The 26,533-nt window shown below is 47.5% G+C and overlaps 1 protein-coding gene across 2 annotated transcripts in view; it reads right to left on the bottom strand.

Moving 5' to 3' along the window:
- Window positions 1–604: 604 nt before the first annotated feature.
- FRMPD1 (FERM and PDZ domain containing 1) overlaps window positions 605–26,533 on the bottom strand; it is a gene marked incomplete at its 5' end in the record, with an annotated part of 46,915 nt that continues 20,986 nt past the window's right edge. Inside the window, 11 exons of one of the 2 annotated variants that reach the window (XM_079706972.1) lie at window positions 605–3,117; window positions 6,087–6,893; window positions 9,302–9,449; window positions 10,262–10,444; window positions 12,439–12,534; window positions 12,678–12,804; window positions 13,810–13,946; window positions 14,796–14,915; window positions 15,993–16,118; window positions 20,680–20,775; window positions 24,322–24,429. In XM_079706972.1, coding sequence (XP_079563098.1) covers window positions 734–3,117; window positions 6,087–6,893; window positions 9,302–9,449; window positions 10,262–10,444; window positions 12,439–12,534; window positions 12,678–12,804; window positions 13,810–13,946; window positions 14,796–14,915; window positions 15,993–16,118; window positions 20,680–20,775; window positions 24,322–24,429 — 4,332 coding nt within the window. In that variant the 3' untranslated portion in view covers window positions 605–733. The remainder of the gene's footprint in view (window positions 3,118–6,086; window positions 6,894–9,301; window positions 9,450–10,261; window positions 10,445–12,438; window positions 12,535–12,677; window positions 12,805–13,809; window positions 13,947–14,795; window positions 14,916–15,992; window positions 16,119–20,679; window positions 20,776–24,321; window positions 24,430–26,533) is intronic. The other variant, XM_079706973.1, reaches the window with a different exon arrangement.

Genomic DNA, 26,533 nt, shown 5'->3' with positions numbered 1-26,533 from the left:
GGTGCTGCAAACCAAAACTTGTGAAGGTGGAATCTATCAAATATCCCAAGTATTCACTCCTATTTGCAGAGGTTATTGCCAAATCAGCGTGATATGAGAAGTCAAGCCAATTTTTCAGTGACTCCACCTTCCTCCCTCATCCCTGCCTTCTTGGGACAGTTTGTGACTTCTTGCTTCCACACTCGCAGGGTATGCTCCTCCTAGGGTACACATATTACTGATGGCAATCTGCTTATCTGTACCTACCCAGAGGGCCTGTGAGCATCCTGGCCAGGGGCAGAGGCTTGTCTTACTCATCTTTTTTTTTTTTTTTTTGGCGGTACGCGGGCCTCTCACTGTTGTGGTCTCTCCCGTTGCGGAGCACAGGCTCCGGACGTGCAGGCTCAGCAGCCATGGCTCATGGGCCCAACCGCTCCGCGGCATGTGGGATCTTCCCGGACCAGGGCACGAACCCGTGTCCCCTGCATCAGCAGGCGGACTCTCTACCACTGCGCCACCGGGGAAGCCCTTTACTCATCTTTATGAATAAGCCAGTGAATGTTTGTTGAACAAATATGAGCGGATGCTTTTGACCCAAACTTGTCATCACTCTGTATGATTCAGGCAAAGATTAAGCAGCAGTTTATTTGAATGCTCTAAATAATAAACATTTGAGAGGGGTGGGCAGAGGAATGGTAGGAGCTGCTCAGGGAAGTGTCCAGGGCAGGTCAGGGGGTCTGGGCAACTGGCCCGCTCACAGGGCAGTGGAGAACCAGAACTTCTGGGTCAAACAGAATACAGCGGCTGTGAGGCCCGTACACTGACGGGCCAAGAGTTTCACACTCAGGTCATGGTAGCCTCTCTCGCAGGTCAGCTTAGCGGCCTCCACAAACTGGTGGTAGGTGTACACCACATCCTTCAGGTTCCCCGCTGCCTCTCTGTGTCGGGTGGAGCAGCGGCTGCAGGCTGTAAACTGGAAGCACAGGCTGGCCAGCTGGACCAGGTGCTGGAAGGTGTCGCGCACAGCACCCTGCATCTCCTCGGGGGACTGGTCCATTCTGATCACGTGCTGACAGCTCAGCAGGAGCTTTTGGGAGCCCATGCAGAGGCGGCTCCGGCTTTCAGAAAAGTGCCAGGTGCACTTCTCGGGAGGGTGCGTGTTCCCATTTCCCCAGGAAGCTTCTAAAATGTCCTGTAATTCCAGCAAGCTCTCCGTGAGTTGGATGAAGCCCTCGGGGGTGCTGGCAGGGGCAGCTTTCAGCTGTCTCAGAGCCCTGGTGCAGTACTCTGGCCAGATGTGGCTGTTTCTCGACAGGGGCTCAGTGCTGCAGCTGTGGGCCCGGGCAGGCCTCCAGGGCAGGGCCAGCTGGCCTCCTGCAGAGGGTGGTGAGGTGAGGGGGGCTGTGGGGTGTGCTTCCAGGCCCCTGTCTTCCTCCTCCGTCTCTGGCTGCAGGCCATGGAAGCACGTGGCATAGGAGAACTGGCAGCTGCACTGCTCCATCCCAGTCGTAGGGGCCACAGTCTCATTCACACCTGCAAACCCCGAAGATGTGGCCGTCCTGAGACTGGCAGAAACTTTAGGATAGCTTTCTGGGGCAAAGCACAGGAAAGACTTCTCATTAGGAAGGCACATGCTAGGGCTTTTGTCTTTGCTTTCTGGCAGTGAACAATGATTTGAACCTTCTAAGTGGGGCTCCTCTTGGGAACACGGTAGTGGCTCTGGCAGAGAAGGCCCTGGATTCAAACAGACCTGCTGAGGAGTGTCCCTAGGGGTGGTATCTTCCCCTATCACATGGTTAGGTGGCTCTGCCTTGACCTCCTCCAGAGGGAAAGCTGATGAAATGGTCTGGTTCCTAAGCAAGAAATCCAGGTCTAAATCCAGCTCTGCCAATAGTTTTTGTTCTTGGGCCTGGCAGGCTTGGTCTGGGGTTTCTCTGCTTTGTCCTTGGGGGTCTCTGGGGGAATGTGGTGGGGTCTGTTCAGTCCTTGTTACAGGAGTCTCCAAGGAGAGGGAGGCTACCATGCCACCAGCTGGAGCACTGACACCAATAGTCTGTGGGACAGCATTCAACACATCACCCTTGGGGTCACCTGGATCCTTCTCAGATTCATCACGAAATAAGTTGGTGCCATTTTTGTTTGTAACTTCTCTATCACGTTCCAAAGATAGTTGTCCTTGCTGCTCCTCCTTCGTAGGGAAAGAAGCCATCTTCTTTTCTGAATTTATTCCACATTCACCACTTCTAGGCCTGTCTTGAGGAGACAACAGAGACCCTGTGTCCTGGGGGGCAGTTTCTTGCATATGATTTGTAAACAGAGATCCCAGTCCTCTTTCTATCTGGACTCCTCCCAGCTCTAGTGTGTCTCCTTGAGAGATATTATGTGGCCCTGGGCTGATGGTCAGGCAGATTCTGTCTGGGTTCAAGTCAGCACTGGAGAGGGAGGGGGTGCTGTCCCCAAGCTCCATGGCAAGTTCTCGGGGGGCACTGCCATCCGAGTCTTGAAATGGAGATGAGGTCTGGGGAAGCCCTACCTGAGCCGTATCTGGGCCAGATGAGCCTGGGTTGGGACTGGGAGGAGTGTTTGCTGGGGAACTGGCAACACTGGCGGTCAGAGGGGCAATCCCTGAATTCTCTTTATGGCTGGGGTCAATCCGGAGGCGAATGGCAGAAATAGAAAACACTCGAGAGTCGATGACCGACTTGGTTTCCATGGTCTCAGGCTCCATCTCCATGGCCCGGGAGGCTGGGTTTTTGCTCTTGGTCTCCCTCAGGGGAGCCAGCAGCCCCAGGGCCTTGGTCTCCAGGAGGCCAGGCTCACCCTGCACATCTTGCAGACAGGACACAGTTGGGGAGGGTGCACTGAGGGCCAGGTAGGGCTCCCGGTCATAGTAGCACACGTCGTCCACGCTCTCCAGGGAGGCTGATGGCATCAGGGGAAATGAGACCTGACAGGTGTAGTTGGTCTGTAGGAAAGACCTTCTTTTCCTCAGGGTCTTGGCATACTTCTTCACCCCTCCCCTTCTGCTTGGCTCTCTTCCACCTGGCCCAGGATGCAGGCTGTCCTCAGGGCTGCAAGTGCTGGCCTTATTCTGTGAGCTTGTGGCACTGGTTTCTGCAGCAGAAGCAGCTCTGAGCCCTGAGAACCAAGAAAGGAAAAAGAACATGAAAAGCAGAAAAACAAAGAGACTTGTAGATCTTGGGCTCAGGACTCAGGATTGCTTGGGTTCAAATCCTGGCTGGGCTGTGTAACCGTGGGCACGTTAAATCTTGAGCTCCTCAATTTCCTCTTCTGAAAGATGGGGATGATCACCGTGGTAGACCTTTTTTGGTTCTTGGTTGCCCAAGATCCATTGCCTTATCTTTTGGTCACAGTACCCCAACTTCCTTTTGGGGAATGACATCTCCCCAGTGGTTACAGTCTGCTGGAACTATTAATGAAGGGGCCCTATCCACATCAGCCAAGTGGTCAGATTTATGACCTAGAAAGTCAGTCACAAAATTTCCTAAAATTTCAAACTCAAACACATTGATTTAAAAAAAAACACACACACAAAAAACAGTAGAGCCCATTCTTTGCAGCCACAGTATCCTGACAGTACAATGAAGAATCCTGCTACCCCACCCCCTGATCTGGTTGCTGCCTGTGTCTGAACCAGGTCTTCACCTCTGCTGGCAATCCTCCAAGCTATCTTACATCCTTTCAACACTTTCTCTCTGTGCTTACATTAACCCAAGTCAGTCAGTACCAGTGGTGTCGATCAGCACTGCCATGCTGGTTAGATGACTTAGTATGTATCAAGCTCCTAGCACAAGGCCTGTGCCTAATGGGTGTTCACTAAAGGAATCCAGTGCTGTCATTGTTATGATTGTCACTACATGGGTGAGGGTCCCAAGTGAGCTTTCTTTTGACAAAAAGTGGCTGTGACTCTCAGTCATGGGCGTGAGGGGTCTTGCACATACCAGGATGGATCTTTCTGCAAGGAGACGCACTTTTGTGAAGAAGTCCTGGGAATCAGCCAGAAGGAATTAAGATCACAGGCTAGCACCTGAGAATCAGAGGGCTCTTAGACTCAGATCAGTTTTTTGCACCCTGGCTGAACTTTATTAAAAACTTCATCAAATCCTAGGCTGCTCCTCAGACCTCCTAAATCAGAATCTCTGAGGCTGGGATCTAGGAATTTACAGTATTTTAACCAGGTCCCTTGGGTGATTTCGATGTTTTGGAATTCCAGCCACGTTTTGGAATTGCCGCTCTAGGCCACCTACAGCCACTGACCAAGGGTGTTTCTGAAGCCTAAAAAGGGAGAGGCTCCCACACTGAGTCAGGGGCCAGACCAGACCCCAGGCTCAGGAGTCCCAGGTCTGGGCTGTCTCCCCAGCACCTCACTGGCTCTCTGTAAAAGAGGGAGTGTCCAGTGTGGACCTTATATCCCTGACTGGACTCCCATAAAGGAAGGCCTTGACTGATGGTCTGTCTCACGCCCATCTTGCCTCTAGCATAATGGCTGACCCAGAAGGGCAAGGCTGGGGGCATGGATGGCAGTTGGCTGGGTTCTGTGGGAAGCAGGGCACAATCTGGCCATAGGTTTCTAGGTCAGTTAATGAAGTCAAGGTAGATGGTGGAGAGTGCATTCATTTATCCATTTAGCAGCAACCGCCAGGCACTATGTGCCAGGACACAGAGATGAGTGTGAAATGCACAGTTCCCACACTCAAAGGAGTTTTCGGTTTAGTGAAGGAGAGAAACATCAATACAAAAATCACACAAATAAATATGCAACTACAGGCAGTGCTAAGTGCCAGGCAGGAAGCACCCAGGGTGTGTGACAGGGATGGGGAAACCTGCCCTAGTCCTGGCAGTCTGGTTAATATTCCCAGAGGAAGTGAATTTCCAGTTGGGGCCTGATAGATGGATGGGCATCAGCAACCAAAGATCAGGGTGAGGAATGTTTCAGGTGGAAAGAGCAGCATGTGCAAAAGCTGGAAGTAGAAAAGAGCTGGGCACTTTTAAAGAATGGCAAGGAGGTCTGTGTGGCAGGAATGCATGGAGAGGGCTCAGGGGGAAGGAGAGAAACAGGCAGAGGCCACGTCACAGAGGGCCTCAAGAAGCCTTGCAGGGGCTGCCAAGAAGCTGGCCTTTCTCCCACGAGCAACGGGAAACCGCTAGAGGGCAGGGAGCAACAGGAAAGGGCTGGAACAAAGAAAAGGGCTGCAGCTTCCCCAGCTCTTAGTAGGTCACCCCTAATGTCTGTGTGCTATTTTCCAATTTTTTTCTTCAGAGTGCAGAGTGAGAGAGAGAGAGAGAGAGACTGTGTGTGTGTGTGTGTGTAAATGTCCCGCAAGGATCTCAGATCAGCTTAGGAAGTCATTCTGTGTGGAAAGACACCCCACACTCTTTGTGGAGGAAGGGATGAGGATCCTGAAAGAAACATGATCCCCCTGCCTTATGTCCGGGTCCCTTCAGGGCCACCAACAGCCTGTCAGTTAGGTTCTTTTTTCTTTTTTTGCAGTACTCGGGCCTCTCACTGTTGTGGCCTCTCCCGTTGTGGAGCACAGGCTCTGGATGCGCAGGCTCAGCGGCCATGGCTCACGGGCCCAGCCGCTCCGCGGCATGTGGGATCCTCCCAGACCGGGGCATGAACCCGTGTCCCCTGCATCGGCAGGCGGACTCTCAACCACTGTGCCACCAAGGAAGCCCCCAGTTAGGTTCTTTTTGTTTCAAGGCCTCATTTAAAGCTTTGGGGTCAACAGTGGCACAGCTGCTTCCCTCTGCTGGGCTGTCAAACCCTTTTCTTTCTGTGTAAATTCTGTCCATCTTACAATGCCTGGCCCACTTGCTGCCTCTTCTGGGAAGCCTTCCCTGATTCCCACTGTTGAATTAATGCCACCCATCTCCGCCTGCCCACAGTTCTCTGAACCTCCCTTGTAGCCCTTACTTGAAGTCGGGATGCCCGTAATGTAATCCACTGAGCCCAGCTGGCCCACCTCAAAAGAGAACAAGGACCGTGCTTTACCTACCTGTTTTCCCATCAAGCTTGGCCCCTGCCCCCGGTGGGTACTGAGGAGCTGCCTGCACAATCCGCAGACCTGCGAGGGAGGGCTTACCTGAGAAGGCATCTGGGGGTGTGAGCTTGTCAGCTGCATCATAGTATTCCTCATCCGAACTGCCATCCTCCAAGGCCAGCGGCAGGCACAGGGCCAGCGCTTGCAGTGTGGAGCTGGGCTGGGCCTCAGGCCCGCCCTGCTGGGCCCAGGCTGCCAGGCCCCGACCCTGCCGGGAAGCTGTGCTGTCCGAGCTGTCGCTCAGGTGGCTGGCGGGGGAGACACTGGTGCACAGGTTGTAGTAGTCAATCTGGCTGCCCTCGTACATCCTGGGGTCCAGCCTGACCGCACTCAGTTCTGGTCCCCAGCTGAAGGTCTCAGGAGCGGGACTCTCAGAAAACTCTGTCTTCTGGCACTCAGGGTTGGCTCTCTGAGCCAGGTCCAGGAGACAGAGAAAGCCACTGGTTTCGATCCTACTTCTCTCCTCTTGGCTGTCAGAATCAAGATTCTCTGGGAAGCCTACTGAGCTCAGGTGGAAGAAGCCGGACCTGCTGGAGGAGCAGGCATCCAGGTCATCCTCTTCCAGGGCATCCATGGACTCGCTTGAGCCACTGGTCCTGCAGCCTCGGCTCTCAGTGTTGGCCGAGTCCGATGCCTCAGACTCAGCACTGTCTGTTTTGCTGCTGGCCCCGCAGGTGCTTGGGCCTTTCTCGGCCACCTCAGGCGTAGAGCTGTCCCCAGGAGGCTGCTCCTCTTCTACAAGTGGTCTGCAGGGGCCCAGCTTCAGCAGGTGTCTGTCAGAGAGGGGCTCCAACACGCAGTCTATTTCAGAGGACTCCTCGGAGTCACTGCATGCCCTGGATTCATAGCCTGCAACACAGGAGACACCAAGGGTTGCAACACAGGAGACACCAAGGGTTACAAAACAGCATTTGGGGACAGGCAGATGCTTATGTGTCCTCCCGCCCCCTCTCTGCCTGCCCTCCCAGTTTCCAGATGAGAGGACTGAGGTTCAGAAGGGTGACAGGCCCAGATCATGCTACACTGACTGACACAGGGTCCATGGGACTCCAAATTCCATGTTCTCCGCAGAGTGTCAAGTCTCCTTTCCCACATCTATCTGAACAACCACTAAAGGAGACAGGATTACCTCCATCTCCAAGGAGATCTATCTGTCCATGGAAACATCTGGGTATTTAGTTGGTTTCCTAAGCCCCTCCTAAAACTCTCAGCTCTGTTGTGCTGACTGGGCATCAAAATCAGATAGGGAATCATATTTTTTAAAAAAACAAAACAGAAGAGATCCCTGGACCTAGCCCTGATGAACTGAGTCCGATATCTAGGGAGTGAGGCCCAGGAATCTGTATTTTAGCAACTTTATGGGGGGTTCTGAGGCTGCTAGGCTGGAACCATTCTGAAGCCTGGCCTAGGGACCTACTGGTGCCACAGGGCTTTTAGGAAAGTTAAAAGTCATCCACTGCTGGTACTTGGGAGGGATTCATGGTGAGAGTGTTGGGGGGGCATTGAGCCAGGTCTCCAATTTCTCATGCACCATAAGCCTCCAGGTGTGATCCTTCTAAACTTCTCTCTGATCACATTACACTCTATTTAAACCCTCTTTTGGTTTCTCTGGTCTACAGGGAAGCATCTAAGCTCTCCTACTAAGGTTGGGGCCTCTCACAGGATGGCCCTGATCCCCTCAGCAGCCTGGTCACCCTCTAACAGTATGGCCCATACCCCTCCTCAGCAACTTTGTCACCCTGTCACAGTGCATGACCCTTTGTGTCATGCCTCCATTGTGTCCCCTCTGCTTCAAAGGATCTCTTCTCCCTTCTTTGCCTGGTTAACTCCACCATGTTCTTCATGACCTCTTTCAAATACCTCCTGCTCTGGAGGCCTCCTATGACCACTGCCACCTGCCCTGCACCCCCAGCAGGCCTCCACAACAGCACCACTCCATGGGGCACTGTTTCCCTGACCATATTCAGAAGTATCATCCCTTGTTCATAAATTGTGTGAAAGACAAAGGTAACAAGCACACAAAACCTTCACTTCCTAATTATTTTACTTTAGTCTCATCCAATATCTATGATTACTTATGCCTATTTTATCCACATGGAGGAAATGCCATATAATGGTGCGCTACTGAGCACCTCTCCCCACCTTCATGTTCAGTGACAGCACATCGGGGGCTTGAAATTAGTCATGGTGGGAGTGTTTATGCCATGGAAATAGGCAATTGCTTCAAATTAGAATTCTGTTTTGTTTTGTTTTATCCCTGCAGAGACAGTTGTTAAACATTTATCAGCAAACCACTGGGAAAATGCTGCATAAATAGTGCTGAAGCACCAAGGGAGGAAAGGGGGGTGGGATGAATTGGGAGATTGGGATTGACATATATACACTAACTAATATGTATAAAATAGATAACTGATGAGAACCTGCCGTATAGCACAAGGAACTCCACTTCGCTGCACGGTAGAAACTAACACAACATTGTAAAACAGCTATACCTCAATTAAAAAAAAATAGCGCTGAAGCAAAGCCTGGTAGAAACTGGGAGCTGGCCTGGGAAAATGTTCATCTCATCTGGCCTCCCCTACTTCATTCCTTACATCGTATGATTTTCCCTTCTATCTCCAGGTACCCCCTTCTTCTAAACATGTGAGGTTGAGAATTTTTATTATAATTCAAGAGAATGCAAAAGAGTACCCAGGAATGGGATGAGAAGGTAGGTCAGCTGTATTTTCTTTTTCTTTTTTTTTTTTTTTTTGTGGTACGCGGGCCTCTCACTGTTGTGGCCTCTCCCGTTGCGGAGCACAGGCTCCAGATGCGCAGGCTCAGCGGCCATGGCTCACGGGCCCAGCTGCTCCGCGGCATGTGGGATCCTCCCAGACCGGGGCACGAACCCGTGTCCCCTGCATCGGCAGGCGGACTCTCAACCACTGCGCCACCAGGGAAGCCCTCAGCTGTATTTTCTGAACAAATAAGTGACATCTTGTTTTACTGGCAAAGAAAGATAAAATGCAGTGGATCTTAGAGATGATTTTAGAAAATACTACAGGGAATCAGAGACCTTCCGTAGCCTTCTTTGGCTTTAGGGGACTCTCAGGTACAAAGAAAGCTTCTCTATTTAGGATTTTGGAAAGATCAACTGCTTACTTCCACTTGAGTGGGAGTCTCAGCTCCATTCAATGCACCACCTCCTTTTAGGCTTCCCTGACCTACAAGGCAGTGAAATGGGCCTGTCCTTACTGGGGCAAGCCTCAGCGCCTCACCTTCTTCAGCGGATACCCGGTGCACCTGTTGTTTGTTTCCCGGCCAGAGGAAAACGGAGGTAACTGGGTCGACATATAGCCTGTAGTACCCAGCAATCAGGCAGGCTAGGTCTTTTGCACTGTTGGATTCCAGCAGCAAAGTCAGAACCTTTGAAGGTAAAGAGAGCTCTTATGCTTATAAAGGGCTAAGGGATAGTCTGAAGACTGGCAACAAGGCCATGTGGCGCCAGTGAGAGATTCCAGCTAAATCCAGCCATGGTCCACAGGCAGGCCCTCTGGTGTCCCATTTTCTCATCTACAAGACTTGAAATGAGTGTGCACACGTGTGCACACCCACAACCACACATGCATGCACACACACTCACATGTGCCCAGTGGGCTCCTCCCATCCAATCTCCACAATGTCTCCTGTCCCCCTATCCCAACCACCCTACCCTGTTCATTCAAACCATGGGGCCCCTTCAAGACCTGACCTGGAAAAGGAAAAGGAGCAGGAGCGAGTAGAGAAGGAGGAGAGGGGGATAAGAAGAATGAAGCACCAGCCCTGAGCATGTTGGGATTAAATCAAAGGAAGGCAGGATAACTGTAGGACCTTCCAGAGAGGCTCAGGAAGTACCCCACACCATTTACCCATTTTAACTGCTGCCACCCAAAATCTTGGGCAGCCATTCTGGTCCCATGTATGTAATAAAACCCTCTGGTGCTCCCATCTAAGTTTCTGAACCCATCAGGAAAGGACATCGTCCAGCTCAGTTTATATAAAAAACCTTTTAGGACCTGTCCCGGAAAATGCACCCTGTTCATCACTTTCCCTTTGATGGGACAGGATGGACAATTCCACCTCTTAAGCAAATGTTGGACATTAGACTTTCTTAATATCCAAACTCATATAAACTACCCTTGAATATTTAGCCCCAGATTCCAGAAGCTGGACTCAAAAATCTCTTCCCCATGTATTACCTTGATGTTCTGAAGATGCACTTTGACCATGCTCACTTTCTCAGACTCTTCTGTCAGCTCTACACGACTGATGTTTGCAAACTCTGCCAACGTGGACATGATGTTGAGTTTGCTGTTGATAATGTGGCTAATGCCATACTTGGCTCCAACTAGAAGGGCAATGTAGGATTCTCTATCCTGTAACTGCAGAAGGGGGGAAAGAGAATTAGTTTCCATTCACAAGCTAGTGAAAAAATACATTATACATGTAGGACATGATACCTCTCTCTGCAAACCCCTTGATTCTTATTTCAGGTCCTCACCACCACTCCCCTAGACTACCAAGTTAGGTGATAGCCTAACCTGGGCCCCATCTACAGATAAATTAAGTATAACTTTATCTCCCATAATACACTTCACAATAGAGAATCAAACCACAGGACTTTGACCTGTTCCATAAACACAACCATATACTTTCACACCTACGTACCTATATTCATGCTGTGCCCTCCTCTTGGAATCCCTTGCCTGTCATCACTATCTACTGAAACCCTGACCCTTCTTTAAAAGCTTCCATCAAAACCTACTGCCGGGGCTTCCCTGGTGGCGCAGTGGTTGAGAGTCCGCCTGCTGATGTAGGGGACATGGGTTTGTGCCCTGGTCCGGGAAGATCCCACATGCCACGGAGCGGCTGAGCCCATGAGCCATGGCCGCTGAGCCTGCGTGTCCGGAGCCTATGCTCCTCAACAGGAGAGGCCACAACAGTGAGAGGCCCACGTACCACAAACCAACCAAACAAACAAAAAACCCTACCGCCTACAGAAAACATCGGCCTGACCTGCTCCTCAAACCACAACAGTCCTTTTCCTCTGTGTTGTTTTCACACCATATCCTCTGCACTTCTCTGATAGCACTGAGGTAAGACTTCTTACCGTAATTTTTTGTATTTAAGTCATATTCCATGCTAAGGTCCCTGACAACAGAGTCTGCATGTATCTACATTTGTAACCCCCAGTGCCCAGCAAGCACCCTGAGCCAGTTCAACGTGGTTGGTTTCTCCTCCCACTACCAGCTCTTTCCTTAGACAGGAAAGGTAAAGAGGAGCTGGGGACGGGACCTAGACAGTTGGCAGAGGGCAGGTTTAGCCCTTGGGAAAAGTGGGTAGTTTTTCTTGTACTTTCAAGTTTCCTTGCTGTGATCTAGTCTCTTTTCTACCATTTAGTCCTCTACTTATACAAAGACTCAGTCTATTTTTCCCTTCCTCTGACTATCTGATGCTCTTCCTTTCTGTCAAAACACTGATTCCCTTTTTCCATTTACATTGTTAGGTCAGCAGTCTGATTAAATTGACCCATCACTGCTGTAAATGACTGAGAGGCACACCAAATCCACTGAAAGGAGTTTTGCTATTATAATATATATATATATATAAAACTGGTAAATTGTCTGGCTTTGTGCTGGAGAGTTCTGGGGCTGACTGAGTGGTGAGGGAGAGTTCCCTTAGGCCACATCCCCCATCACTGACTGCCGCAAAGCACATAGCTCTAGGCCTAGGCTCCAAAAAGCAGGCCAGGGGAGGAATGGGTAACACAGCAGGGGGCTCTTTTGCTTCTCTTTTCCCTTCTCACCCTTCCACCCCTTATTTCTTCCCTTCTTCTGAACAACCAGGGCCCCAGCATGGCAGTCAGTCTAACATTCTTATCTTTCCTTCATGATTTCCATTTTTTCCTCTTTACCTTCATATACCCAAAGCTCCAGGGTAAACTTCTTACAGTACCCTGCCCTCAAAACGCCTTTCCTCTGTACTGAAATCTGGCCAAATCCAACCTTCTTGCCTTTCCTTAACCCCTTCTTCCCCACTCAACCTGAAGCTAGCAGTGGTGGCCTCTGTCATCAAACCCCACAGCAATGGTCCTGTGCCTCCTGTGGCTTTGCTTTGTCTTGTTGGGTGCCTTGCTCCATCATTTTAGGGTGGAAATCACATCTCATTCAGCTCTGCCTCCCCCAGCATCTGTCAGAGGGCTGGCTCTAAGCAATGGCTTGATAGACGCTCCCCAATGGCATAATATTTAGTTTCCCAAACAAATTCTAGTCCATGACCCAGTCCTCAGGAATTTTAGGCTAAAAGATACATTGATCGTCAGAGAACCTCTTGCAACCTTTATAAGGGTAGGACCCCACAGTTCTTTAATACATACCATTAAAGTAGCATTAAAGATTTTCCCACCGTATGTCTTGAGTTCCCCAAGGATCTGTAGATAACTTAAACGTAGCTGGGCAGCAGAAATAAGTTGCTTAAGTAAGGAAAAAAGAAAATGAAAAAGACTGTTGAAGTCAGAGTTTTCATTTGTCTAAAATGCAGTCAATGTTGAAAATTCTTTCCCTGAGGTTTCACAACAGACAGCTGTGTGATCGACAGGGGCTGTGGCTACATTACCTTCTGTCTGGGTTCCAGCAAATTCTGGTTCCTCTTCATGTGGAAGCTGATGGCTTTCTTGATGTCTTTTCCTTTCATGTTTCGTAGCAAAGTTGGAGATATAAAGTTCTCTATTCCCCAATCCTTCCTGCCAAAAGACATTGGAGACAAGGAGGCCCATTTTTACAGTGTACTTGATTCTAATGAAGAGCATAATTATATTTGATTCAGTACTTAGTGTTCTAAGAATACTGTAATTATGAGCTTCTTTGTCAGCAGAAGATATATATGGCTGGTTTTGTGGAGTGTATGTAAATATATACATGAAGAGTGTGTGTGTGTTTGTGTAATTATCTATCTATCTATCTATCCATGGATTCAAACACACACACACTCCACAAAAACAAGCCATTCAGGAATTAAACCCCATGATCATTCTAGGAGCTCATTACTCATCACACCTGTATAGCACGCTCTCATGGGGCAACACATAGCACCTGTGAATCCCTGAGGCCATGCTCCAGAATGATGCTCAAAACCTCCCAACAAACTCATTAAAAATACAGATTCTCAGGTACCACTCCCTAGAGATTTGACCTAGTCTATCAGGGGTAAGGCCAAGGATTTGTTTTATTTTTTAAAATATAATTCCCCATCCGATTCTGATGCTCAGGCAAGAGGTTAGCAAATCGGGGTGACACCACACAGAGCGAGGTGAAATTTTAAGCTGAGAATCAGGAGGTATCAGAACCTCAGGACTTGAAACTACCCTAATAGGAATCTAATGCAACATGATTGGTTCACACCAAATGAATTTTCAAGGCATTCCTGCCCTCAGAAGAGCTTTATGCTGAAGTTGTCAACTGATTTCCCGAGACATCCTCCCAGGAACTGGGAAATTACAAAGGGATCCTGTGTCATTCCATCTGGAGGTGGTTTCTGCCCCAGAGGGAGCAGCCAGGTTCTGATATCTGGGGAAGCCAGGCTGGGTTGGACAGGGTGGAGAGGGAAATGAATGGGAAGACAACAGACAGATGGGTAGGTGGGTGACTATCAGCTTTCTGTGAATCTGGCCATCCTGGCCCAGGGCCAGCCAAGTTACAAATGCAACACAGCTGCTGCTGGCGGGACACAGAAGTCCCCTGCCACTCACTCTATGTATTTCAAAGAGATCTTCTGTGGCTGGGCACATGCGTAGATCCGCTCCTGGATGTGCAGGGCCGCGAGCCGGAGCGCAGAGCTGCATTTCATTTCCACGGCAAAGCGCTCCTGGAGCACATCGCTGCAGCTCTAGGAGAGATTAGATCAGAGGAACTGGGAAACAAGAACAGATTGTGTTCCTTGTTCTCTCAGGTGAAAGGCAGCTTTGAGACCTGGCTCTGCCAATTCTGGGCTGTGTGACCTTGGTTACTTGACTAAGACTACCTGTGCACTGGTACTTCCCCTTGATAAATGAGGACAGTCACATCTACCTTATATGGCTTCTCTGAGGTTTAAATTAGATAATGCATTTGAAAGCAGGTATAGGGACGCTGTGTTATTCAAATATAAAGTACTGCTGCTGTTGTTGTTATTATTTGCTGCCACCATTTTTATAAGACTTTGGGCAAGTCAATACACCTAGTTATCTCACCTGTAAAATGGTGATGTCTCCCAAATGATTTTTTCATCAGAATAAAAATGACATAATAAACCTCACCTAAGGAAGCAGAGCAGGTGGAACACCAGGCTAGGAGATCAAGGAACCCATTTTTGGCTCCACCACCAAATGGGTAACCCAGGCAAATTATGTGACCTTTCCAAGACTCAGTTTCATCATTTCTGAAGTAAGGCTCTGAAGTACTAATGCCCCTTTTAGCAATAAAAACTGTAACTCTAAAGATCCTAAATGGTATTAGAAAACGTGTCATCTACATTGAGGACTAAGCCTTAATTTCATTAATATATTGCAAATCTCCTAACATAGCAACACAGTGACATAAAAAGGAATGCTGAGGGATAATCAGGCCCACTCTCCCTCAGATAAAGATAATCCCTACCAGGGAGCTGCTTAATTGCCTTGAGCTCATGTTCAAAATAACCCAATGTGCCACCTTGGAGAACAACCACTGTTATTTTAGGAAGGGCAGACCGGGTCACCTGCAGATAGAGGTATTCAAAGGCTACTGGGTCTTCTTTCAGGAGGTCCAGGGGGTCCTTGGGAACAAAACACACCCTGAAGAGGCAGCGGTAATCATGTGACTCTTCCCTTTGTACCACCTGGGATGCGTAAGAGAGACACGATTCACCTTCTGCTTTTGTTCTCACAGTTATTCCACAAAACAACTTTTAAAAAAAGACAATGAAAGACACTCCCCAGAGATTTCAGTTTTAGTACTTCCCCAGTCAGTGCAGACCTTTGCCGCCGATTTAACTTTCCCATGGGTATAAAATGTAAACGGATCAAAAGAGCAAAGTTTCCCACTGATCCCATCAACCCCTTTCCAGAAGAAATCTCTGCAACTGGTTTCTTATATACTGTTCCAGAGACAGTCTGTGTGTATATATGCTCCTATAAATGTACATTCTTTTCTTTTCCACAAATAATAGTATATTATACATTATATATATACATATCTATGTGTGTGTGTATATATCTCTCTCTCTCCTGTACCTTACTTCTTTTTCACTTCAACGATCTTAGTGATTTAACTTGATTTCTTTTTCCAATGCTAATGGAACAGAAGTGATTTAAAAAAAAGTTTGTAAGCAGCAGTATTAGAAGATGAGTGACCATGGTAGGAATTCATCTGCAGTGAAGAACGCTCAGAGCGGCTTCCATGAGCTCATGCCTTGCTCATGCTGTTTCTCTTCTTAAAAATTATGGAACTGACCTGTGTTTGGCTTTAAAAAGCTGGTATTACAAATCACTGAGTGGCTGAAAGATTGAGTGGTACAGGTGGACTGACTGTGTTAGCCCTGTCCTGCCGTCAAGGACGAGCTCAGAGGGCAAGTCTCACAAAAAGGGTTTAGACACAGCAACAGATGCTTCCCTGACATCTCAAAGGCAGCAGGTTCAGAGGAAGGTCATCAGAATTGGAAGCAAAAGATAGAGATCTATTGGCTGTGTTACCTTGAGTAAGTCACCTTACTTTTCTAAGCCTCTGTCTCCTTGTCTGCAAAATGGGGGCCTGCCTACCTCATACAAAATCCAGGCTGAGTGAGCTCTGTGCCTTCTTAGCACAAGGAAGCGCATCAAACCTGCAGATGCACTCAGCCCTATACCCAAAGGTTCTGGCTGAGGCGTGCAGCTTGCCCAGCCCAGATCTCCCCACCAGGAGCAGAAGCAGGTGGTACCTGCTGGATGAGCTCCTCCTCGTGCAGCAGGTGCAGCCGTGAGATGTTGTACTGCTCCTCCAGGGCCAGCGCAAAGTACTCCATACTTCGGATCGACAGCTTCTCCTTCACCGTGAGGATGATGTCCTGCAGGCACAGAGGCATGAGGGTCACCGAGGAACAGGCCAGCCCTCATGTTCAGGCACAGAGCAGGGAGGACTCCCTTCACTTTCCCTCTGCTCCTCGGTGCAGCTGGGGAGAGAAAGGCCTACACTGACTGGGTCCACTGCCAACGCAGGCAGCCAAATCTTGACGGGCCACACGTGGGACTTCTCATTGCCCCTCAAGGTCCTACACCCACCGCTCCCCTTCCCTCAAGGCTCCAGCACCACCCATACGGCCACCCTCTCTTGCTTTACTCGAAAGGCTGAAGCTATCCTTTGGGGCCTTATGCCTCTCTTCAAGGTCTCCAGATTCATCCTCTCTCTGGAGTCTGCATCATCAACTGCTTACCAGACAGAATCACACCACCTACTCTCTATGCAACTACGGGAAATCAACCTGATGCTTCTGAACCTGTTTCTTCCTATGAAATGGAGGATAAGGATGCCTATTTAGAGGGGCTGATGGGATGACATGATAATTAATACTGTGCCACCAGAGTTGCCATGCCACATTTTCCTCGTTCACTACGGTGGCCACTTGTCATCACAAGGTCTTTGCTGCCTCAGGGCATTCACAATGTTGTTCCCTCTGCCTGGCACACTCCTCCCACACTCTTCACAAGGCTGTTTCTTTCTCTTCAGAGAAAACTTCTCTGGTCGCTGTGTCTAAATGGGATTGCCCCTGCTATTCTCTGTCCCAGGTCCTGTTGATTTCCTTCATCACTACTGGATATGATTTTCTTCAACGACAGCTCTGTTCTCTAGTAATAGATAAGACAGTACAGTAAAGTTAAGTGAATGGGCTCTAGACCTAGACTTCCACTCACTAGCTGTGTGTCTCTGGACAAAGTGCTTACTCTCTCTATGCCTCAATGTTTTCATCTCTAAGATGGTCATAATATTCACACCTCTCTCAGGGGTTGTGTGCGGTAAATTAATTTCCCCATATATGGCATTTAGAATCGCACCTGGCAGATGGCAAGTGTTCAATACATGCTAGCTGCTGCTATTTGTCTTCTTGCTTATTGTCATTTACCCCACTAGATGCTAACTTCCCCAGAATGTGAACCTTGCTTGTCTTGTGCTCCATTATATCCCCAAAGCTTGGCACTCAGTGATGCTCAATAAACTTTCACTCAGTGAATAAATAATCATCACAGACTCATCATAGATGTCCTGCCAGAATCTCAGATTTAGTAAGTGCCACGCCATCAGGTGCTACCTGCTCCTCACAGCTCCCAATTCTGAATCCTCTTCCCACTTGCTCCATTGCCCTCCATAACTGACCAGTGACTTAGTCCTGAAGGGTCTATCTGCTTCTGTAACTCAACAACATTAATTCAATGCCTACTGTGAGCTGGCCATGATGGAGAGCCCCTCAGTGGACTCTGTCCCCTCTCTCCATTCTCCCTTTGGCTTGAGTTCACACATTTCTCCTGGCTTTGTTGAGTGGTGCCCTAAGGACCCCACCCCGCTACCCATCTGACCTCCACCTTGCATCTAGAGCAGGGGTTGGCAAACCATCACCTGTGGGCCAAATCTGGTCCACTGCTTGTTTTTTTAATTAAAGTTATATGGGAACCCAGTCATGCCCATTCTCTACAATGGCAGAGTTGAGTAACCATGACAGAAGCCCCATGGCCTGAAAAACCTAGAATATTATCTGCCTCTTTACAGAACAAGTTTGCTGACCCCTGATCTAGAGAAACTTGTCTAAGCCTTGTACTTCTCATGCTCTCCCTGGCTCAAGAATATTCAGTGGTCCCCATGGCCCACTAGCCCAAATCCAAACTCCTTAGCTTAATATTCAAGGCTCTCAAGTATCAGGTGCCAGCCCACTTCTCCCACTTTATCTTCTGCTGCTTCTTCCAATGTACCCTGCTCGCAAGCCCCACATACTTGCCAAACTTTCCCATCACTGGATCTTTGTTGGTGTCATTCCACATGTCCGGGAAGCTGTCTTCACCTACCACTCCTGACCCATTCCTGTCCATCTTTCCAAGTCGGCCTCATAGGCCATCACATCCTGGGGGCCTTTCCTTGCCACCCAGCTGGAAGCTCTCTCTTCCTAGAGCCCACACCACACCATTTTCACATCCCGATTTCCTGGTTCTGAGCACACTGTACCCACAACAGTCTCCTTGTGAAATAACTCCAGGTCTCATCTCCTCACCCCAGCCCCACCCCAAGACTCTAGGCTCCCTAAGGGAGTGACCCGGGATAACCTATTTCTGTATCATCAACAGCTTTGCCGGCACACACAAAAGAGTCACTAAATGTTCACTGGGTCAAATGACATGTTATTTTCCTTGATTTAGAGAAAGAGGTTTTCTAATGTAAGAAATTTGCTTCTCTTGATAAGGCAGTGGGGAAGAGAAGTCACTGATGAACTGACAGTGGTTTTTCCCTTTTTTACCCATTTGGGGATTTGTTTATATACCTCCCTCTTTCTCTGTCATAAAGAGCTAAAAGACTTGCTTTTTAAAAATTCGGCTACTACAGGGAAGTAAAATTAACCAGTATTATACCAGCTAACTCCTTCCCCATTTCGCCAACTCCATCTGTCATCTTGGCTTTAATTCCCCTGCGGTGTGTGTAAATCATCTCAAAGTCTTTTTGGCCACCAAAGGGGGACTCACTTTAAATAAATCATCCCCTCCATTCCAATGCACTTTACTCAAAGATGACAGAAGTAGACACCTTGTCTAATGCATTTGCACAACTTTCATGCAGAATGGCAGCGTGGCCACCTCCAGTGCAGGGTTCAGAGACAACAGACCAAGTTGGAAGCCAGTTAGGAGCTAGCTGACCTTGACAAGTTTGGGATCTCTTGGGCCAGTGTTCTCATCTGAAAAGTAGGTTAATAATTGTCACTTTACAAGGTTACTGGGGGCATTAAGTGAGATAGTGCACGAGGAAGTACCCAGGGAAGTGCAAGACATGTAGTGAACACTGAACAAATCCATTCCCCCCTCCCTTCCTCCTTTGGGTTTGAGCTTCCCAGGGTCAGACAGGCTTTCTCCAGCTTCTCCTCAGTCACACCAAGATAAGAATGGAATAGGGCATTTGGGGCAGCCCTAGGAACTGCCAAAGGGAGGTGCCAGGGAACACTGGTGTATGTGCGTGCATTGAGTATGCACGTGTGCACTCAAGTGCATGTGTGTGTGTGTGTGTGTGTGTGTGTGTGTGTGTATCTTGGCTACTGTCCGGTACCTATAGCTGCACCTGCCCACCTGAACCTGCTCTTCCCCCAGTATCAGAAGAGCTGGGCTCAGTGTTGACACTTACATGATTTTTTTTTTTTTTTTTTGCGGTACGCAGGCCTCTCACCGCTGCGGCCTCTCCCGCTGCAGAGCACAGGCTCCGGACGCGCAGGCTCAGCGGCCACGGCTCACGGGCCCAGCCGCTCCGCGGCATACGGGATCCTCCCGGACGGGGGCACAAACCCGTGTCCCCTGGATCGGCAGGCAGACTCCCAACCACTGCGCCACCAGGGAAGCCCTACATGATTTTTAATGTTTGAACAACTCCTTTCTTTGCTTCTTCCCTGGTGCCTCCCTCTAACACTATTTGCTTCCTTGTTCAGAAACTATAGTGCCATCCCTTATTGTCTATGGATAAAATCCAAACTCCATTGCCTGCCATTCGAGGCCGTCCCCAGCCAGCCTGTGCCATCTCCCACTCCTCCCATGAGAAAATGGCCTGTGTTCCAGTCCTGTGGGATGGTTTACTACTTCCTGGGCAATGCCTGTCTTACTGGCTCTCTGCCTTAGTTCATGGGACTTCTTCAGATTGATGTGCATCCTCGAACTCCTCAAAAACTCTGTCCCCACCTGTGCTTGTTGAAGTCTTAGAAACACTTCAAAGCTCAGCTCAGGTCCAGCTTCTTTGCAAAGCCTTCTCTGACGTCCCGACAGGACAGAACATGGTCAGATGGAAAGATGGTGCTCTTTCCCTTGTGTGCTGAGCACTTCCTTGTCCCTCTCTTTACAGCCCTTACTTCGTCCTGCCCTGGACTACTGGGAGTTCCAAGAATGTCCATCTTCCCTCAACTAGACTGCAAGCTCCTGGGAGACAGAGACCACTTTCTACCTCATTCTGTACCACCTGCCTCAGAGTATCTCCTTTGGGGGAACTTGTTAAATGTAAGTCAAACTGACTTCCATCCAGAATAGAATTCACAGGGGCCTGGACCTGCCTGCACACCTTGCCTGGGATTTTAGCGACTCTAGTCTTTTGGGTAGCAGGTGGAGTCCCATACAAGAGGCAGGGAATCCAAGTGGTTAGGGGTGAAAGCTTATGAGTTGTATTGGGTACTTCATCTCTCTGAGCCCTGATTTCCTCCCCTGCAAGATGGTGATTAAAATACCAGCTTGCTGGGTGTTTGTGCAACTAAATGAGATAACACAGTGCTTGGCTTACTGCAGGTGCTCAGACCATGGTGGTTGTGAGATCACCAAGGTAGCTGCCTGGCAAGATGCCCCCGGGGTCCTGGGAGCCAGCAAATTCTCACTGGGAAAGAGATTCAAGTTTATTCCGAATACCTTCACAGTCGTGTGTGCCTCAAACTTGAAAGCTTTGGTCTGTCCATTCTCCAAGTACACCTTGAGCACGTTGGGCATACACAGCAGAGAATTACCCTGGAAAACACAAGAGTAGTGTTGAAACTGTCCCTTCCTGTCCCTGGGTGTGACAGATCCTCAGCTTCCCTGGCCCTGCCTGGTGAGGAGAGCAGGATTCTCCCCAACCTCCTCACCATGTTGTAGATTGATTCTTGACATTTGGAGATTTCTCCAATGGATGAGGTCTATGCCACACAGATACAGGCGTGCTTTGTTCCAGGGATAGCCACTAGAACTGGAAGACGGTGAAGACTGAGCCCTGCCACGAGCATACTGACAGCACTGTGAGAGCCTGTATGATGTCACGCGGCCATCAGCTGACACTTCACTGCTGGTTGCCTCCCTTGTGGGATGCAATTTGGTAAGTCAGGTGACAAGCATGCACATAGTCCCAGATGGGCCTTTCTGAGATTCTTGCACTGTGCCTTGTGGGGTTGGGTGAAACGGGGGGTAGGATGCTCCCTCAGAGCCACCTCAACGTTTTACTGCTTCATTCCCTACAGTAAAGCAACACCAAAGGGCAGAGGGCTGCTCTCCACCTCTACTCATCCCAACCATCACTCCGGATTTATGAGATCAACTGCCCCCAACTCTAATCTCTGCAAAGAGTTTGGGTACAAAGCCCACCTGGGTTAGAAGCTTACCATCTTTTTTCAAAAACCTGACAGTCTTTTTCAGATGAGAATTTTGTATCTTCTAAATATAAGGCCACTTGTATCGTTTAAGCAAGACTCACATTCATCACTCTACAAAATTTTTTTTTAAACCACAGTACTTTTATGGAAGAAAAAGGAATATGGTCATATCCCAGTGCCATTTCACACTCAGTCAGGGATGAGGGATTTCACATCGCTCATGTTCTCATCTCACTATTCTGGTTTAGGGTATTTAGAAATCTTAATCTTTGGAATTCCCAAGTATGACATGCTTTCCTTGATACTTTATTATTTGTGATTTACCAAAAAATACATCCATAACATCATCACATAACTAAGGCTTTTCTCTAAGGCTTCTTCCCATTTTTATCTATACCTGTAAATAGCTTTTAGAGAGCCACACTAATAGAACATGCACGATTCTATGTGCATTTTTACTCAACACATATACACTTCTTCATGTGGGTTTAATGTTTATAATTTTAATGGACTTATAAAGAGTCTGTTGAGTTGGAATATCAGAATTTCTTTAACCATTCCTCTGCCCTAGACATTTAACATTTTTTCAAAATATTTGCAATTTATCTATCAGTAAAACAGATATCTTTAACTACATGGATTTTTGCATTTAAATTATTTTATAAACTTAAATTAATGAGAATGTGATCCTTGGCCCACTTTTATGGCATTCATTAAGTTTTGTTTTCTTCTACTCCCAGAGATTAGATCAATTTACAAAGCCACCAATTAGTACATGAGTGTAGCTACTTTCTTGGCATCAGGGCTTACATTTTTCTTTATTTGTGCTCATTTACTAAGTATAAAGTAGCAGTTCTTAATATTTTCCTTTGCATTTCTTTAACGGTTAGCAAAGTTAAGCATATTTGAAGTGTTGGTTTCCTTAAGTCAGACAGAGAAAGATAATACTGTATGATATCACTTATATGTGGAATCTAAAAAATAAAACAAACTAGTGAATATAACAAAAAAGAAACAGACTCACAGATATAGAGAATAAACTAGAGGTTACCACTAGGGAGCAGGTGGAGGGGCAAGGTAGGGGTAGGGAATTAAGAGGTACCAACTACTATGTATAAAATGAATAAGCTACAAAGATATATTGATCAGCACAGGGAATATGGCCAAAATTTTATAATAACTATAAATGGAGTATATAACCTTTAAAGATTGTGAATCACAATGTTGAAACTTGAAACTTATATTGTATATCAACTATACCTCAATAATAAAAAAAAACCCAAACCCCCAAATGTTGGTTTCCTATTTCAGATTCTTCTAGGGTCTTAGTATGTTTCAAGGGAGAAAGTTTAGCCACTGATTTTATCATCTTTTAAATACCTGAAAGGATGAAAATGTAGGTCACAATGATGAACTCTTGCTGGTTTGGCTGTCTCTGCCTCACGTGGCTGATACGGAGACTCGGGACCCTGAGCTGCAAGTCTCCCCAGGGGATCTGGTTCACATCTGCAGAACCCTTATTCTCTACCTGTTCTGTTAGTTGGTCCTAGCTTCTACTTCTCTTTACTATGTACTACTCTTTTTATTTTATTTTATTTTATTTTTGCGGTACGCGGGCTTCTCACTGTTGTGGCCTCTCCCGTTGCGGAGCACAGGCTCCGGACGCGCAGGCTCAGCAGCCCTGGCTCATGGGCCCAGCCTCTCCGTGGCATGTGGGATCTTCCCGGACCGGGGCACAAACCCGTGTCCCCTGCATCGGCAGCCGGACTCTCAACCACTGCGCCACCAGGGAAGCCCAACTATGTACTACTCTTAAAAACACATGTTGAATCAAAATTTAATTTGCTGAAGAGGTTTGATCCATTTTCACAAACATGGACACACAGAGACTCAAATATTTCAGACTGACAGGATCTCAGGTCTTTTCTGATTAATACACTAGGCCTCCCACTAGACCTTCCTGAACAAATCCACCTTTTACTCTGAGGTCTAACTGAAGGCGGAGTCTGTTAAGCAGCAGGACAAGAAGAAAATAAGGGCTCTTCAGATGTGAATCAGATCACCTGAATCCTGTGTTAAAATGGCCGTGACTCCCCATTCACTGGTCTCCATGCTAAGAAAACCAGATAAGGACAAGCTCTGATTTGAAAGTTTCAAAATCTATTATTGATCACTGAATTCAGAATGGTAATAGTTACAGACCATCGGGTGGAAAATATTTAAATTATGAATATATGAGTCTTTAACAGTCCACATTGAAAACATCAAACTCTAGCCACAATTTTCCCTTTACAAACTTGTCTTCTGAACCCTCCTATCCAACCACACCAATCCTGGGTATTCCCATATCAAAAAGGACTAGACAGCATATCACAGTGGAAAACAGAAGAACTGAAGTCACACAGACCTGTGCTCCTGTATTTCTAGCTATGTGATCTCAGAGGTTAATTCTCTTAACCTCTCTAAGCCTCTGCTTCCTCTTTTGTTAAAATACCTCCCATGTGGGGTATGGTGATGACTAAGGATTATGTACCCAAAATTCACGCAATAGAGGTTCAATAGATGATGGGCTCTTTAAAAAAACCAAAGCCCCCCCCTCCCCCGGCCACCATCACTACTATCAATATATCACCTTCAGAGGGAATACTAAGTTTGAAGATTTAGAATGGAAATGAACAATTGGAATCTGTTGAAATTTCAAGGGCAGAAAAATGGAGTCACAGAATGACAGAGCCACACCCAGTGCATCTCTCCCTGTCCACCGTTTGCAGGTGCCTCACTAAGGGGGCACAGAGCCTCAAGCAAGCCCTCAGCACTCCCTCTGCATCCCCTCCATGCTGCAGATTCCAGAGTCTTCAGGAGATACATGCCAGGAGGCAGCTCACCCACTTCATGAAGAGTCATTTCAACCCCCTGACCAGTGACGCACCTGGCTGTGTCCGCTGACGAGCACTTCCTCTGCAAAGTGCACCTTCACGGGGTTGGTCTTCAGCCTGGCTCGCTTCTCCTCCGTTAGGAAGGAGGACTTGGGGAGTCCCTGCAAAACATTGACACGACACACTTTAGAAAAATGTGGGACTTTCATAAAAGCCATGTACATCTTCTCGTTTCTTAAAAACAAAAGCAAAAGCTTGACAGCTATTGAGAATTCAATTAAAACCCACAGAGAAGGATGACATCCCATTAGAGATCTCTTTTCATAAAATTTAGGGATCTCAACCCAATGTTCTTATGCATCTGAGGACAGCTCAAGATTCAATACAGTGGCCAAAGGCTGTGGTATGATGAAGACAAAGAGAACTGGCCTGTGAGCAAAGAGACCTGAATTCCAACCCAACTTCAGCTACTCAACAGTTCTGAGAACTACCTCAAACACAAATTGTTATGGAAGAAAACCAGTTGTGTGTGTGTGTGTGTGCGTGCGTGCATGTGTGTGTGTGTACACACTCCTTTCTCTGGCCTTCAGTCTTCTCTTCTGCACAGTATGGGAACTGGACCAGGAGGCAGAAACAGCATAATTCTAATGAGCATGGGTTCTGGAGTCTAACTACCTGAAAAAAGCCCAGCTCTACTGATTCCTGCATGTGAGACCATGTGCCTGTGAGGCTATAGTGTCCTCATCTGTAAAAGGGGGATAACCAATATATCTACCTTGTAGGATTTTCTTTTGGCACAAATTAAATAAGACATTAAATATTAGTATTAATATTATAATAAATAATGTATTATAAATAATTAATAGAAATACAGATCTATACAATTAAACCAAAACATACTTTTTTTTTTTTTTTTGCGTTACGCGGGCCTCTCACTGTTGTGGCCTCTCCCGTTGTGGAGCACAGGCTCCGGACGCGCAGGCTCAGCGGCCATGGCTCACGGGACCAGCCGCTCCGCGGCACATGGGATCCTCCCGGACCGGGGCACGAACCCGCGTCCCCTGCATCGGCAGGCGGACTCTCAACCACTGCGCCACCAGGGAAGCCCCAAAACATATTTTAATCATAAAATTCTATGTCCTAGAGAAGCAGTAATTAATATTCCAACTTAGGATTTTATAATTCCTAATCAATTTCAAATCATTTGAGGGCTCTAAGAATCCACTCGGACAAAGATGAGCATTCTTGCTGAAGTAAAATATGTATGATCATTTGTCTTACGATCATATAACTTCTGGTGAGAGGCCCAAGTGGGCTAGACAATATTCAGGGCGTTTCTCAGGGGCACAGGGACCATCACCTGGGCTAATGTCAGCTTTCCCTGCAGGATCTCCAAAGTACAGTATTCATACTCCTCTTTTCTTGGGAACCTCATAGGAATCTTAGGAATGGTACTGGAACATGTTAATTTTCCTCTCCCTATACTTTTTATTTTTTTATTTTTATCTTATTTTAGTTTTAGTTTTTTTTGTGTGTGTGTGGTACACGGGCCTCTCACTGTTGTCGCCTCTCCCGTTGCAACGCGCAGGCTCCGGACGCACAGGCTCAGCGGCCATGGCTCACGGGCCCAGCCGCTCCGCGGCATGTGGGATCTTCCTGGACTGGGGCACGAACCCGTGTCCCCTGCATTGGCAGGTGGACTCTCAACCACTGCGTAACCAGGGAAGCCCCTATACTTTTTATTTTTTTAAAGGAGGCAGATATATGCTGTTTCCCTCTCTCCTTACTTAACAAGTGCTATCTTTTGCTATCATTTCTTGGAAATAGAGTAGGAAAAGAACTACCTAATTAAGATTAAGATGTTCTCCACTGAGATGATAATCAGCTAAATGCAAAGAATCTCTCAACACCTGCATGATCATTTATAGCGATTAGCTTTCAGTATACTGTTTTTTTATGCATTGATTTCACATTATTTCATAGATAAATTCTTTATTTAGAATAGAAGAATCTCCATTTATCTGTGCATAAAACACTTGGTCTTTCATATTTATGGCAAACATCCTAGTCCTATTTAGGTGGGGTTTTTTTCCTGTTCTACTTCTAAGAAACAAACAAACAAAAAATAACACTTCAAATAAGGAGAGGAGGCAACAATTTCTTTGCTTTTTAGTGTTATGAAGTTTTTGGACCACAGAAATTTAATTTTTTCCACATAATGAAATAGCTGTTTGTTCCACTGTACCTTCTCCCACTCCCTAAATG

Source organism: Hyperoodon ampullatus (genome assembly GCF_949752795.1).
Source record: "Hyperoodon ampullatus genome assembly, chromosome: 6".
NCBI lineage: Eukaryota > Metazoa > Chordata > Mammalia > Artiodactyla > Ziphiidae > Hyperoodon > Hyperoodon ampullatus.
The sequence above is the reverse complement of the archived record's forward strand: the minus strand, read 5'-3'. Positions and strand labels throughout refer to the sequence as shown.